The sequence below is a fragment of the Gobio gobio genome (assembly GCF_949357685.1).
Source record: "Gobio gobio genome assembly, chromosome: 19".
NCBI lineage: Eukaryota > Metazoa > Chordata > Actinopteri > Cypriniformes > Gobionidae > Gobio > Gobio gobio.
Window position 1 is genome coordinate 17,443,149 of NC_137112.1, and position 13,254 is coordinate 17,456,402.

A 13,254-nucleotide genomic window follows, 5' to 3' on the forward strand; every position below is an offset into this window, starting at 1 on the left:
ATGCTTTGATATTTCTATGCTTTAAAACAAAATACATTCATACATTTTTGACTTAAATGTCAAAATATTTTCTGGGGCCGCTGTAGATGAGATTGCGACGGATGACAGATCGTAGTGATTTCCACTCGATGTGTGCCACGGTGTAATGCCCATCTTGGGAACCGGCCATGAAGCCAGTGCGGGAGCGTTCTCATATGAAGCAATCCAAGCGGCGTGACCATGGCTGCGGATGCCATATGCCCCAGGATCCTCAGTGAAACCGCTGTCCTGCTCTTGAACAAATTCTAGCAGTTCAGCACTGACTGAGCACGCTCGTTCGTGAGGCGAACTGAATTGCATAGTCGAGTCTGATCATCTGAATCACACGCAGGATGACATCCCGCCATGCCATTGGACTGATTTCCCACATGTTTCAATACGCAATCATGCAGAAGCGTTGCAGATGTCAGTTGCAGTGTGGAGTTCCCTCAAAAGGGAAGATGCACATCAAGCCTAAAGTCCTCAACACTCTTTAATATTCACTTTAACTTTTTACTCCAATTTATGCTTTGATATTTCTATGCTTTAAAACAAAATACATTCATACATTTTTTACTTAAATGTCAAAATATTTTCTGGGGCCGCTGTAGATGAGATTGCAGGTCCTCACCATATTTCTTTAAGACTTTTTTAACAGTGATGTGAACTCTGGGACCCTATTATATTACTGCAGTTGAATGGATAATAAAGTCCAGGTTACTAACGTAACCAGGGAATGGAGACATTACGTCAGAAAGACTGATGTATTGGGATCTCACCCGAGAGCCCAATCACCTTTGTGTGATAACAGAACAAGCCAATGCACATTGGCAAGTGAAATTTGAATCGCAAGACAATCCTCTGCTTCCGGGTATATAAGGCAGCACACAAATACTCACAATTAAGTTTTCTGCTTTAACTCTGCACAGTGAGACTATTGTATAACACTGGGAAAGCGTGCCCAATTCAACCAGAAAGGGCCGCTATGGAGACCACAGTGATGTGTAGTTACACACATGGACTGACTGTCAGGGCAGTGCTACATAGGGAAGATCTCTGTGGTAGATCCCACCTTGACGGTTGATGTACGCAACGGTCGATGTGTTGTCCATCCAGACCAGCGGGCTATTGTACTAGTTGTAAAAGTTGTACTATTAGCAACTTGAGGCAATTTATATGCTACTACAGATAAGGTCCTGTCCAGGAGCCAGAGGCTACCTACCCGTTGCATACAGCACACCAGCCAATGCTAGAGGCATCTGTTGAGATGGCAACATGCCTGGACACTTATTCTTGGGGAATTCCTGCCCATAGAAAAGCCAGGTCCGACCACGGGCTGAAGTACGACGACAGATCGTAGTGATTTCCACTCGATGTGTGCCACGGTGAAATGCCCATCTTGGGAACCGGCCATGAAGCCAGTGCGGGAGCGTTCTCATATGAAGCAATCCAAGCGGCGTGACCATGGCTGCGGATGCCATATGCCCCAGGATCCTCAGTGAAACCGCTGTCCTGCTCTTGAACAAATTCAAGCAGTTCAGCACTGACTGAGCACGCTCGTTCGTGAGGCGAACTGAATTGCCTAGTCGAGTCTGATCATCTGAATCACACGCAGGATGACATCCCGCCATGCCATTGGACTGATTTCCCACATGTTTCAAGACGCAATCATGCAAAGCGTTTCCATAGTGTCTATGTCAGTTGCAGTGTGGAGTTCCCTCGAAAGGGAAGATGCACATTGAGCCTAAAGTCCTCAACACTCTTTAAAATTCACTTTAACTTTATTCTCCAATTTATGAGTCATCAATTTTTTAAGTATTAAAAATAAATAAAAATCAAGCAACATAAATTTGAATATACGTTTTTCACATGCAAAACCTAATAGGTTATAGGGGTAACACTTTACAATAACAGTACATGAATAATCATGTATTAATACATTAATTAATAGTTAATTCAACATGAACTCATGATTAGTGAAGATATGAACTAATCATGAACAAATGAGGAGCTATCATGAACTAAGACAGGAGTCATAATGATTCATGCATGAATAACAGCAGCATTAATACATGTTAGTACATGTTTGATAATTAATGCATTAATTAACATGTATGGGTAAACTAAATCAAACAGGCTTTCTAAGAATGAATAACAAATATTTTGACTTTGAAATACATTTTAAAATGTATTATTGTCATAATTTAAACCATTTTTATCAGAAGCTTCATCATAAATATTACTGAAAGCCACAGGAATAGTTTTTCATTACTTTCAATGATCACCCTTATCAAACATAGAAAATACTAAATCTGCTATATTTTATCTCAAAAGGTCTCAGTCTGTTTTGTGATATTCTCTTTCCCATCAAACTAAACCTACTGTGACTTATAACAGTTCCTGAGAAATCAGTTACCAAAAAATAACCAAACAGGAAACATGCAGTAAAGTCAGGAAGTGAGGGATCGTCTGCTGGGATCCGTACAGTTCTCTCTCCACCCAGACACAGGCCGTGATGATACTGTACCTCCATTCTCTTAACTGGGCCGAATACTAGTTATACTAGTTACATGTGTATTTGATAGTAAGTTTATGATAAATCATGAGCTGAATTTGATAAGTAGTTAACAGTGAATTAATCATGATGTGCCCCCTCAAGTAAAGTCATGACACAATGATGCATTAACAAGCCATGAGTTGATGTTAGTGTATGGTTAGTTAATAATGAATTAATCATGATGTGCCCCCTCAAGTAGTCATGACATAGTCATACATTAACAAGCCATTAGTTGATGTTAGTGTATGGTAAGTTAACCATGAGATAGTAATGTCGTGCCCCCTGAAGTAAAGTCATTGTACAATGATGCACTAACAATTCATTCATTACAAAAATAATAAACATATACACTAAGAATCCTTATTCCTTTACACCCTTGGTACATAAAAAAAAAAATATATAAAAAGTATTTGTAGGCTAGTTCTTTTATTTATATTTATATAATTAAACATATATGGACTTAAAAGAAAGCCCATATATACCTGTAAAGACCCACATAAGGCATGTTTACATGTAAAACAGGGCGCATCCACCGGCTAATGCTAATCGAAGCATATAAGTTACATTTAAACAATTAAAAAATACAGTTAATTAAAGTACACACCTCCAGAAATATCCTAATACAACAATCATACAAACATGGCTTCAATTATTATTTCGGTTAACCAAAGCAGTCGACATATATTATTTGATGAAAATGCAGCCGAAAGGAACACAACTAACGCGCTAGGAGCACCGAGAGTGCCACTAATGAGTATCCCACCAGAAACAAACCCTACATACTGTAGTTCCGGGAAGAAAACTAGCTGTGACTAAACGTTGCCTAATTGAACTATAAAAATCTGAAAATGGTTTATATCAAATTAAAATGATTAGTGATAGTTATTAGTCTATTTTCCACTTTTGATTAGAAAAATGTGTGTAATAATGGCTCACAAAAATGGCTACAAATTTTAAAGCTGCAGATGGCAGATTATAATTGGCTATTACAGTTTAAATTATGAGAGTATTAAATCAAATGTTTAATTCAAAGTCAGAGTACTTCTTATTTATTCTTAAGGAGCCTATTTGATTTAGTTTAACCATACATGTTAATTAATGCATTAATTATCAAACTTGTACTAACATGTATTAATGCTGCTGTTATTCATGCATGAATCCTTATGACTCCTGTCTTAATCATGAGTTCATGTTTAATAAACTATTAATTCATGCATTAATACATGATTATTCATGTACATAAAGTGTTTTAAAGTGTAAAGTGTTACCGGTTATAGGTATATAGATTTAATTGGCTTTATGCACAGCTGCACTACTTCCTGAACTTCAGCCAGCTCCTTTGTTTCCTGTCTGCCATTATTGGACAAACTGATTAATCCAGGTGTGCCTGATTATTGTTGCTGTGACTACAGAGGTCAGGCACACCTGGATTAATCAGTTTGTCCAATAATGGCAGACAGGAAACAAAGGAGCTGGCTGAAGTTCAGGAAGTAGTGCAGCTGTGCATAAAGCTTTATGTTTAATTTTTTGGTTTTATGACTTGATGTTTAGTTAGTATATAAGCTCTTGATAATGATACTTATAGATCAGATAAGTACTTCTTTGAGTTTTTTTCATCTTGGAAAAAAAATCCACTTTGTTGAGAAAATCTTATTTTACATTGCACATGAGGTACTCATTAATGCTTAAAGACATCCATGACCCACATTTGATTTGTCTTCCCATTGGACACAGGTGTTGAAGGCATGTTTAAATGGAGAAACATTTTGTGGCACTGCCCTGTGTTGGTAAAGAGAGTTATGAAGCATTATTAAACTTTTGATAATGGTCCAGAGACATAGGTAATGGTGTTACTTTTTGCTACGTTTAGCTTTACATACTAATATTGATGTCATCGCTTGTAAAAAAAAAAAAAAAAAAAAAAAAAAAAAAAAAAAAAGAGCCACTTTTGCCTCAACGTTGTTTTCTTTTATGTGTTGACATTTTCTGTTGAAACAAGAAGTTTGGGTTGAATATTGAAGACCTCATTCTCTAACATATGCTTGTCAGTTACAGGTATAGTTTTAGTGAGATGGAAATCATTCTATAGATATGCATTTGTTTGGTAAAAAATCTTTGTACAATATTTTTTCTTAACAGCAGAAACTCAAAATAATTTACAAGTAAGAAAATGTATGTACTTGTGTGCTAGCAAGGAACACAAAGTGTATATAGTAAACACTATTTACAAATATCATAAATGTAATTGTTTATTGTTACCAATAAGTACCAACTTTGGTAAGTAAGTAGCCATACCTCACGTACCATGTCCAATGAAAGTAGCCTAACATTTTTATTAGACAGCTAAAGCTTTATTTTGTTTGAGGAAGGCCACAATTTGATGAATCGAGACCCCCGGATATGGCAGTTATAATAATGCATAAGGTCTTCATGATGTAAAATGAAAATGTGTGTATATATTTAAAAATAAATGTATGAATACGTTTCTGCAGCGTTAAAAAGACTTAACTAATGTCTGTTAACCAAGAATAATTGTATTATTTTTGTAAAAAACCCCAAAAAAACTGTTTTTTTGAGGACACAGGGTTTTGAAGGCATTCAAAATGCTCTGACACTGCTCTCTGCTGGTGAGTTGAGGTATGTAGCAATAATTGGAAATATTGGAAAATAATGGCCCACAAGGAAAATGCCTCTGGCATCAATACAGGGTATTTAGTAAGATCCAACTTTTGATTTTAGCTCCTTTTTTTTTGTATTAGCTGTATGTTTTTGTGAATGTGGCTCTTAGTGAAATTCAGCTTCAGAGTTAAAGAAGTGATATCATATTCTACGAAAATATGAACAACGTGACTTCAGATATGGTTAAGACTGTCAACATTATAATTAATTTGACCTCAAACACACAAACAGCAAATAGTGTCATATATAATTCTGTATTGTGTAACACTCCTCCCTTCCACTAACAAAAGCTTCTGTCCAGTTTTTTCAGGGCTCCAGTGCAGACTGGTGGCATGATTCCCTGTAAGAGAAGTACACAAGGTTTTTAATTAAGCCCTGTTGATGTGCATTATTTCAGCAATCAGAAATGGTTAATGTGAAAAGATACATTAGCATACTTTGTACAAGCTGCATACAAGGTTGAAGAGAGTGGACATAGCCTTATCTTCCCATTCACTAGTGTATTCCTGAGGAAAAAAACACATTTAGATATCAAAACACTCAACCCCTACATATTAGTGTCTTTTATTTCTACATTCCAGACACAGAATAGTGCAAATGCTCTGCTCTAGAAGGCCTCACCCCATTGAAGGTGATCCAGGGCACATGAGTATGTGCAGGTTTGAGCGCTTGCGTCTTCACTGAATTCTGATGCATCAAACTGTGTCCAAGCTCTCCTCTGGTACAGGACTCTATGGTCCCCCATTTAACAAATGGAGCATAGAGCTGCAAACACTGACAAAAAAAGGGGAAAAAAGGCCATTATATAAAGACTCTCTGTTGTTCAAAGAGAATGCTGTATTGAGAGACCGTAATGTTGGCTCAGAAATCCTTACAGGTTTAGCAGATTTGAGTACATCTGCAGATGACTCCATGCAGTAAATAACAGGAAATGCTGCATGACTGGCTGCATATAAAACACATGCCTGTGAAAAAGTGAAGAAATATAAACAATGTGTAACTTTGAGATTTTGACATCTTCATTTAAAACCTAGCCTTGTTGTCTCTGCTGCTTTCACAGGGAGTATTCTTGATGTTAGCATGTTGCTACACATTCACACACTCATATTGGGCAAAATTGTTTTTTATATAATTTTTATTAGAATGAACACACACACACACACACACACACACACACACACACACACACACACACACACACACACACACACACACACACACACACACACACACACACACACACACACACACACACACACACACACACACACACACACACGGGGTTCAAATTTACATTGAACAATGCTGTGCCAGTTCCCAGCATGCATTGCAACTTGAAAAAAATATGTGGTAACTATTACAGTATTAAAAAAATATAATTGCTTTGCATTTGCTGGCTTGATTTATGCTGCTACTGTTGGTCTCACTGTTATTTAGCTGTCACATGGTTCAGAGTTCATATTTTTTAAGTTGGCTCAATTTGAGCTAATTAGTTTACAGTTTTTTTTATTCGCTTATTGTACTATTTTCACAACCAAGGTGTACATTTTCAAAACTCATTGCGCTATGATGGACTTTTTCAAACATTTCAGCATATTTTCAAATGTGTTAATACAATACACAAAACCACAAAGTATCCTTTTCACTACACAAAATAAGTGTTTCCTCTTTATAAATGTTTCATTCACAGTAACTGCCTTTCATAAAGCTCTTACTATCAAACTTTTGATTTGCATCTCTTCTCGTTCACTTTAAAACATTTGTCTATTATTTAATCCAACTGATCTTAATGGTTAATCAATGAATCATTTGGTACACCTATAGATTTCTATAGATATTGATTATATAGACATAGTTTCTACTTTGTTTGCAATTTCCGATATGGATAACCATATGTAATGAATTCTTTTTACATTACAAGCGATTAATCTTAGATTATAACTACTTTGTCAAAGTGTGTGTGTGTGGCCTGGTAAACTCTACATTATGGGGACAAAATGTCCCCATAAAAATGGCAATATCCTAAATCCTTGTCCTTGCGGGGACATTTTTTTGTCCCCATGGCCATGAGGAAACTTATAAATACAGAATGTATTTTTTTTGTTGAAAATGTAAAAATGCAGAAAGTTTTGTGTGATGGGTAGGTTTAGGGGTTAGGGTTAGTGTTAGTGTAAGGGGAGAGAATATACAGTTTGTATAGCTTGTAACCATTACGCCTACGTATACCCTGACAGATTATAAGAGTATAAGGGAGAGGAAATAGTCAATGACGGTGTAACATCAGACTGATCAGAAATCAGAAGAAGGGCGACAGATGGCATCAAATATTTTGATAGCATTTTACATTACAGTATGTATGCCATGTGATACTGTAAACAGATTACCATGGTAGAGTCTGCCACATTACTGTAACTCACCCTTATAAAGCTCAACTATAGATTCAGTCATATGGTACAGTGAGAACATTTACTGTATTGGCAGCAAACTGTTATAGCACAGAGCCTCATGGCTGTGTCATAACTTCATCACACCTTTTGATAACACTGAATAATACTATTACAAACATTATGGGTTCAATTACATAAGTTAGGTAATGTAAGTGTATTTTCTAATGAGGCAAATGTAGCCTCTGTTACAGTAGATATTTCAGCAACGAGGGAGATTTGAAACATGTATCTTGCATTGTTTTCTGTTGGATGAACTGATTGTTAAAAGTACTAAACTGAAAGAAGATCATACTGTTGTGTTTCGGTGATTAAACCAAATGTTCTCATTACATATTATAATAATCTTGTGTTTGAAACAATGATTATATGGACTGAAAATATGTGCAACTGAATGAAAGCATGAGATCAGGTTTTGAAAGAATGACTAGCTGTGTTACAAGTGTGATCAGTTTGGATTTTTGCACTAAGAGTTTTGAAAATGTACACCTTACTTGTGAAAATAGCACCAAAGCGAATAAAAAAAAACTGTATTAAAGGATTAGTTAACTTTAAAATTTCCTGATATTTTACTCACCCCCATCTCATCCAAGATGTTCATGTCTTTCTTTCTTCAGTCGAAAAGAAATTAAGTTTTTTGAGGAAAACATTCCAGGATTTTTCTCCACATAATGGACAGAGCGATTCCAGATGAGGAATAGGGTCTTATAGCGAAACGATCGGTCATTTAAAAAACAAAACAAAAAAGGTATATACTTTTTAACCTAAATAGCTTATCTTTCGTTGCTCTGTGGCGCGCCAGTGATTCCGTAATCACGTCAGAAAGGTCATGCTAAACGTAGGCAGAAGTACCTCCCCGTGTTTACAAAGCGCACATGCAAAGACTAATACAAACGTCCTTTAGCAGAAAAAGGTAAAACAACGTGGACGATTTTGAAGTGTTTTTTGCTAAAGGGCGTTGGTATTAGTCCTTGGTTTAGTCGCTTGGGGCATTACTTCTGCCTACGTTTAGCGTATTGCGCAATCCGTTGTGAGCCACAGAGAAGCATGCAATGATTAAAAAGATTTGTAAATACTTTTTAACCTAAATTGATCATTGATTTTGCTAGATAAGACCCTATTCCTCATCTGGGATCGTGCAGAGCCTCTGAAGCCCTTCGAATCCCTTTGAAACTGCATTGATTTGGACCTGCAACATTTTGGTTGCCAGTGGAGAAAAATGCTAGATTGTTTTCCTCAAAAAAATAAATTTCTTTTCGGCTGAAAAAAGAAAGAAAGAAACACCTTGGATGAGATGGTGGTGAGTAAAATATCAGGACATTTTCATTTTGAAGTGAACTAAACCTTTAAAAAGTTGAGTGTGATAGGTTGCTTTATTAATTTAGTTTTATTTAGTTGCCTTGCCAATAATTTTTAAGTTCAAAAGACTACCTGTTGCTCATTCGTTGAACAAAATAATTTAAGTTGACTTTAAATGAAGCGAATTAGTAAACAAGACCTAATTGAGATTTTTACTAAGCTTGTTGCAGCTCACTAGGTGTGTAAAGGTTTGTATTATATCACAAACTCACCTCAACCATATTAGCATAACACTCTGGTTCTCCATGTTGACATGAGAATGAATTCTCTTCAGAAAGCTCCTAAAATGTCAAGTTAACAATCATAAACAAATACAAGTTGTAACAATCGGTGAAAAGTAACATCTTCATTACAACACACACTCTTATGAAAGATCCAAATTTTACCTTAGCATTGCCGAAAGGCACCAGGTTGACTTTCATTATATCTTTCAGTAAAGTCCAGGTTGGAAAGAGTTGTTCTGTTAGGAAAGCCCTGCAGCCTGGACACAGGCTCTCGTAGTAGAGCGAGACCTCTACGGGAGGAACCACTGGATCTGGCCGGGTCGCATTCAGTTCCATACATTGTTTCTGCACCTACCACAAAAATGCATTGCAAATCATGGAAAAGAAACAAGGTGTAGCAGCAATAAAGATGATAAAAATAATAATAATAATAATAAATAATAATAATAATAATATGTTTTATTGATGGCTGCCTTATGTGACACTCAAGGACACCTTACATACAGATAAAACACATGAAACAAGTTATAAGCAAAAATAGAATCAACGAGTTACATATACAATATTGTCAGTATGCCTGCCTAAAAAGATGCATTTTGAAACGAGATTTAAAAATAGGGAGAGGGTCACTATTGCAAATGTCCTGTGGAAGAAGACAGAATTTGTTTTCACAACGTGCTGTCAGATATAAATGCTTATCGTAAATGCATACTTGATTTACTTTTTGCATGAATCATAAATTGATTTAGGAATTACACTAAATGTTGTGTTACATGCAAAGGTGGGAAAGAGTCAAATTTTATGCAAATGGACCACATTTAAAAATTTTAATGTAAATTTAAATATTTACAGGATGAACTTCGACACTACAGTAGGAAGATACAGTTGATAAGAGGTTCATCAAATGATGCAAACTGGGAAACCTCGTGGCCCATTTAATTGGAAGCTGTTTGTGTTCAAAAGCATGACAGTAATTTACAGGCACAAAGAAGTCTTTGAAAGTAATGCCGAACACATGTCTTTTATAAGTCAAGTTTATAAGACCTGTGCCATATTCCATAAAAGTCAATATTCTAAACAATCAACAACACACTGCATATGAACACCAACAATTGCATAATGCAAGTTAAAAAAGTTTTGTATTTGAAGTAATCTTATACATTTTTAAGTAAAAAGATTACTATGCCTAGATGCATCAACATTATGTTCTGTAATTAACAGGTCAAATATGATATTGGGCTACAGAATTGTCTCATTTAAAGTTGGCAGAAAAAAAAACTTGTTTCAAGACTTAAAACAAACTCTTGATCAGACTTACCCCACATTCTATGGCGATCTCCAGAGACCTGCACCATTGAGATGGAGGGTATCCACATGAAGGCTTTGGGTGAGATTTACACTGGATCTCATAAACTCTGAGGAATATGACATGAAACACACAAAGCATCAGAGTGTTCATTTTGTGTGTATTCAGAGAGTCCCTGAGCTTTCTTTGAGTGGTATGAGCGCTTGTTTGCACTCTCCTCCCATCAAAAAAGACTCAGAGATCCAATCATCTGTGAGCAGCTGCAGCTGAACATACACAATACTCACTGACCTCAGATCAGCAAAGAGAAGCTGCTCAGTGAGCAAGAGGGCTCATTGATGTGGCTTTGTAAATATTGCAATAATAAATAACTATACTAACTAAATAAAATCTTTGAATATCACTTAAATTATACTAAAATAAAGGACTAAAACTCCCACAGTTAATTAGTCTAAAATAGTATTGACTAACAAATAATTTTTTAAAGATATACTTAATATTTGTGTTAAATTTCATTCACCTAGAACTACAATTACTATTCATTCAATGCCATTTTTTTTTATATTTATCGACAACAATCACGCAAAGAGAGGGAAAGATTATTATTGGAGAACATCTATTAGTGTTTAATGTTTTATTTTGAGATTTATTGTTTCTGTTATGATGCCATTTTGGGAGGGTTACCATTATGGTTAGGAGAGGCAGTGGTTAGATTTATATTAAAGACAGTCACTATGATTGCATGGCATTGTAGTGATAGGTACATTGTTAGTTATGATAAAACATGTATGAGTTCTATTGTTAGCTATTAGTTAGCTCAGGGGTATCAAACTCAGTTCCTGGAGGGCAGCAGCCCTGCAGTGTTTAGCTCCAACCTTAATTAAATGCACCTAAAAATTTTTTTAATAAAAATTAAATGCACCTGATCCAGCTGAGTAAGTCCTTCAGGCTTATTTGAAAGCATCTCAGGTTACATAGGGGAGTGGGGCACAACCTAACGCGGGGTTAGTTGTAACACGCATGGTTTAAAACTTTCCACGCATGCCAGGATGACAAAACTTAGTGTAGGATTTACTAGTTGCCATATAAACATTATTTAGAGAAAAAATTGCACCAAAATTAAAAATTCTTCGGAAGATATTACTGAACATTTATTTAATCATAGCAAAAGTTAATTTCTTACTTAAGTTTATTTCCCTTTCGAGAGGTCTCTCGTATTGCGTTATGGGAAAACTCCTTTTCTTGAGAATATGAAGCAAAAACTTTATTCTATAAAGTGTCTATGTAAAACGCAGTGCAGCTGCACAGCAGATAGAACAGCGCAAGCTGCACGCTGATTGGCTGTGCTGCGGCAACTGCATAAACCTATGGCGAGGCGGCTGAGAGAGCGAACCAATAGGGGTCGCTAGAATTCCCGCCGAACAAGGTCGTTAGAATTAGCATACCTGAGGCTATAAAAGACCGTGTTCTGCCATAGGAAATCAGATTTAATCTCCTTCAGCGATACCTTCGTTGACCTTCGGAATTGAAGCCCCGCCATCGAAAAGCACTCAGCGGACTGCACTTCTCTGCAGCCCTGAGGACGCCGGATTCCCGCCTGGTCTCCGCCTTCAACCGCCTGCTGTTCCAGCTGCGCCATCCGGCGTTAAATATCCTTTATTCTGTTGTCTATCTATGTGTGTGTGTGTTGCCGCTGCAATGCCTCTTCAATAGAGCATACAAGGCTTTACTCGTTCCTCTCAACCCCGAGGACTCGGCTCACCAGTTTTGAGGACCAGCTTCACTCTTCCTCTTCTCTCGTTACGCCGCGCGGAAGAAGCGCCGCAGACAGAGAATGCTAGAGTATACGAGCGAACTCGAGCCGAAGCTCTAACTCGAGCCGAAGCTCTCCTCTTCTCTCACTGTCTCCCGCCCCGTTGAGAAGCGCAGTGGGCAGACTGAGCTCTCCTCACTCTTCCTGTTCTCTCGTTCCGCCGCGCGGAAGAAACGCCGCGGACAGAGAATGCTAGAGTATACGAGCGAACTCGAGCCGAAGCTCTCCTCTTCTCTCACTGTCTCCCGCCACATTGAGAAGCGCAGCGGGCAGACTGAGCTCTCCTCACTCTTCCTGTTCTCTCGTTCCGCCGCGCGGAAGAAACGCCGCAGACAGAGAATGCTAGAGTATACGAGCGAACTCGAGCCGAAGCTCTCCTCTTCTCTCGCTGTCTCCCTCTGCGTTTAGAAGCGCCGCGGGCAGACTGAGCTCTCCTCACTCTTCCTCTTCTCTCGTTCCGTCGCGCGGAAGAAGCGCAGCGGACAGAGAATGCTAGAGTAAGTTAGACGAGTGAACTCAAGCTGCTGGATATGTCGAGAACGCGACTTACGTCACAGCCGTTCTCACTGCAGCGCCTTGTTATGTCAGCACGCGTGCCCTCTCCACAGCGTGCGTTCGCTCGCTGTCTATAGCATAACGGCGTCGTAATATGGCTGCCAAGCCCTGCGCCTTTTTCACTTTATCACTTCTCCCAGTCCCCTCTATTCAGGCGGAGAGGTTCAACACTGTATGCAATGTGTCCACTATACAGTATGCACCCCTGCATAAGCACTGTTAATTCAGCGGCATCGCTGCGGCCAGATTACCAACATGGACTTCCTTATATTCTCCCAGTTCCCTTGGTTCAGGTAACT

At 37.8% G+C, this 13,254-nt stretch overlaps 1 protein-coding gene across 1 annotated transcript; it reads right to left on the reverse strand.

Moving 5' to 3' along the window:
* Positions 1-4,548: 4,548 nt before the first annotated feature.
* On the reverse strand, positions 4,549-10,778 carry ifi30b (IFI30 lysosomal thiol reductase b). The gene is made up of 7 exons (XM_079843936.1): positions 10,600-10,778; positions 9,444-9,632; positions 9,270-9,338; positions 6,130-6,219; positions 5,876-6,028; positions 5,692-5,760; positions 4,549-5,594 (listed from the first exon to the last, which is right to left on the reverse strand). The coding sequence occupies exons 1-7, from the start codon at positions 10,738-10,740 to the stop codon at positions 5,535-5,537; spliced, it is 771 nt and encodes a 256-aa protein (XP_079700062.1). The 5' UTR covers positions 10,741-10,778; the 3' UTR covers positions 4,549-5,534.
* Between the last annotated feature and the right edge of the window lie 2,476 nt (positions 10,779-13,254).

What these genes read in the sequence shown, in the direction of transcription:
- ifi30b (XM_079843936.1), bottom strand. Translation starts at nt 10,740, where the DNA reads ATGAACACTCTGATGCTTTGTGTGTTTCATGTCATATTCCTCAGAGTT. An exon ending in TGCCTTTCGGCAATGCTAAG is followed by an intron (nt 9,339 to 9,443) that starts GTAAAATTTGGA and finishes TTGACATTTTAG; the next exon opens with GAGCTTTCTGAAGAGAATTC. An exon ending in GTTATGCTAATATGGTTGAG is followed by an intron (nt 6,220 to 9,269) that starts GTGAGTTTGTGA and finishes ACTTTTTCACAG; the next exon opens with GCATGTGTTTTATATGCAGC.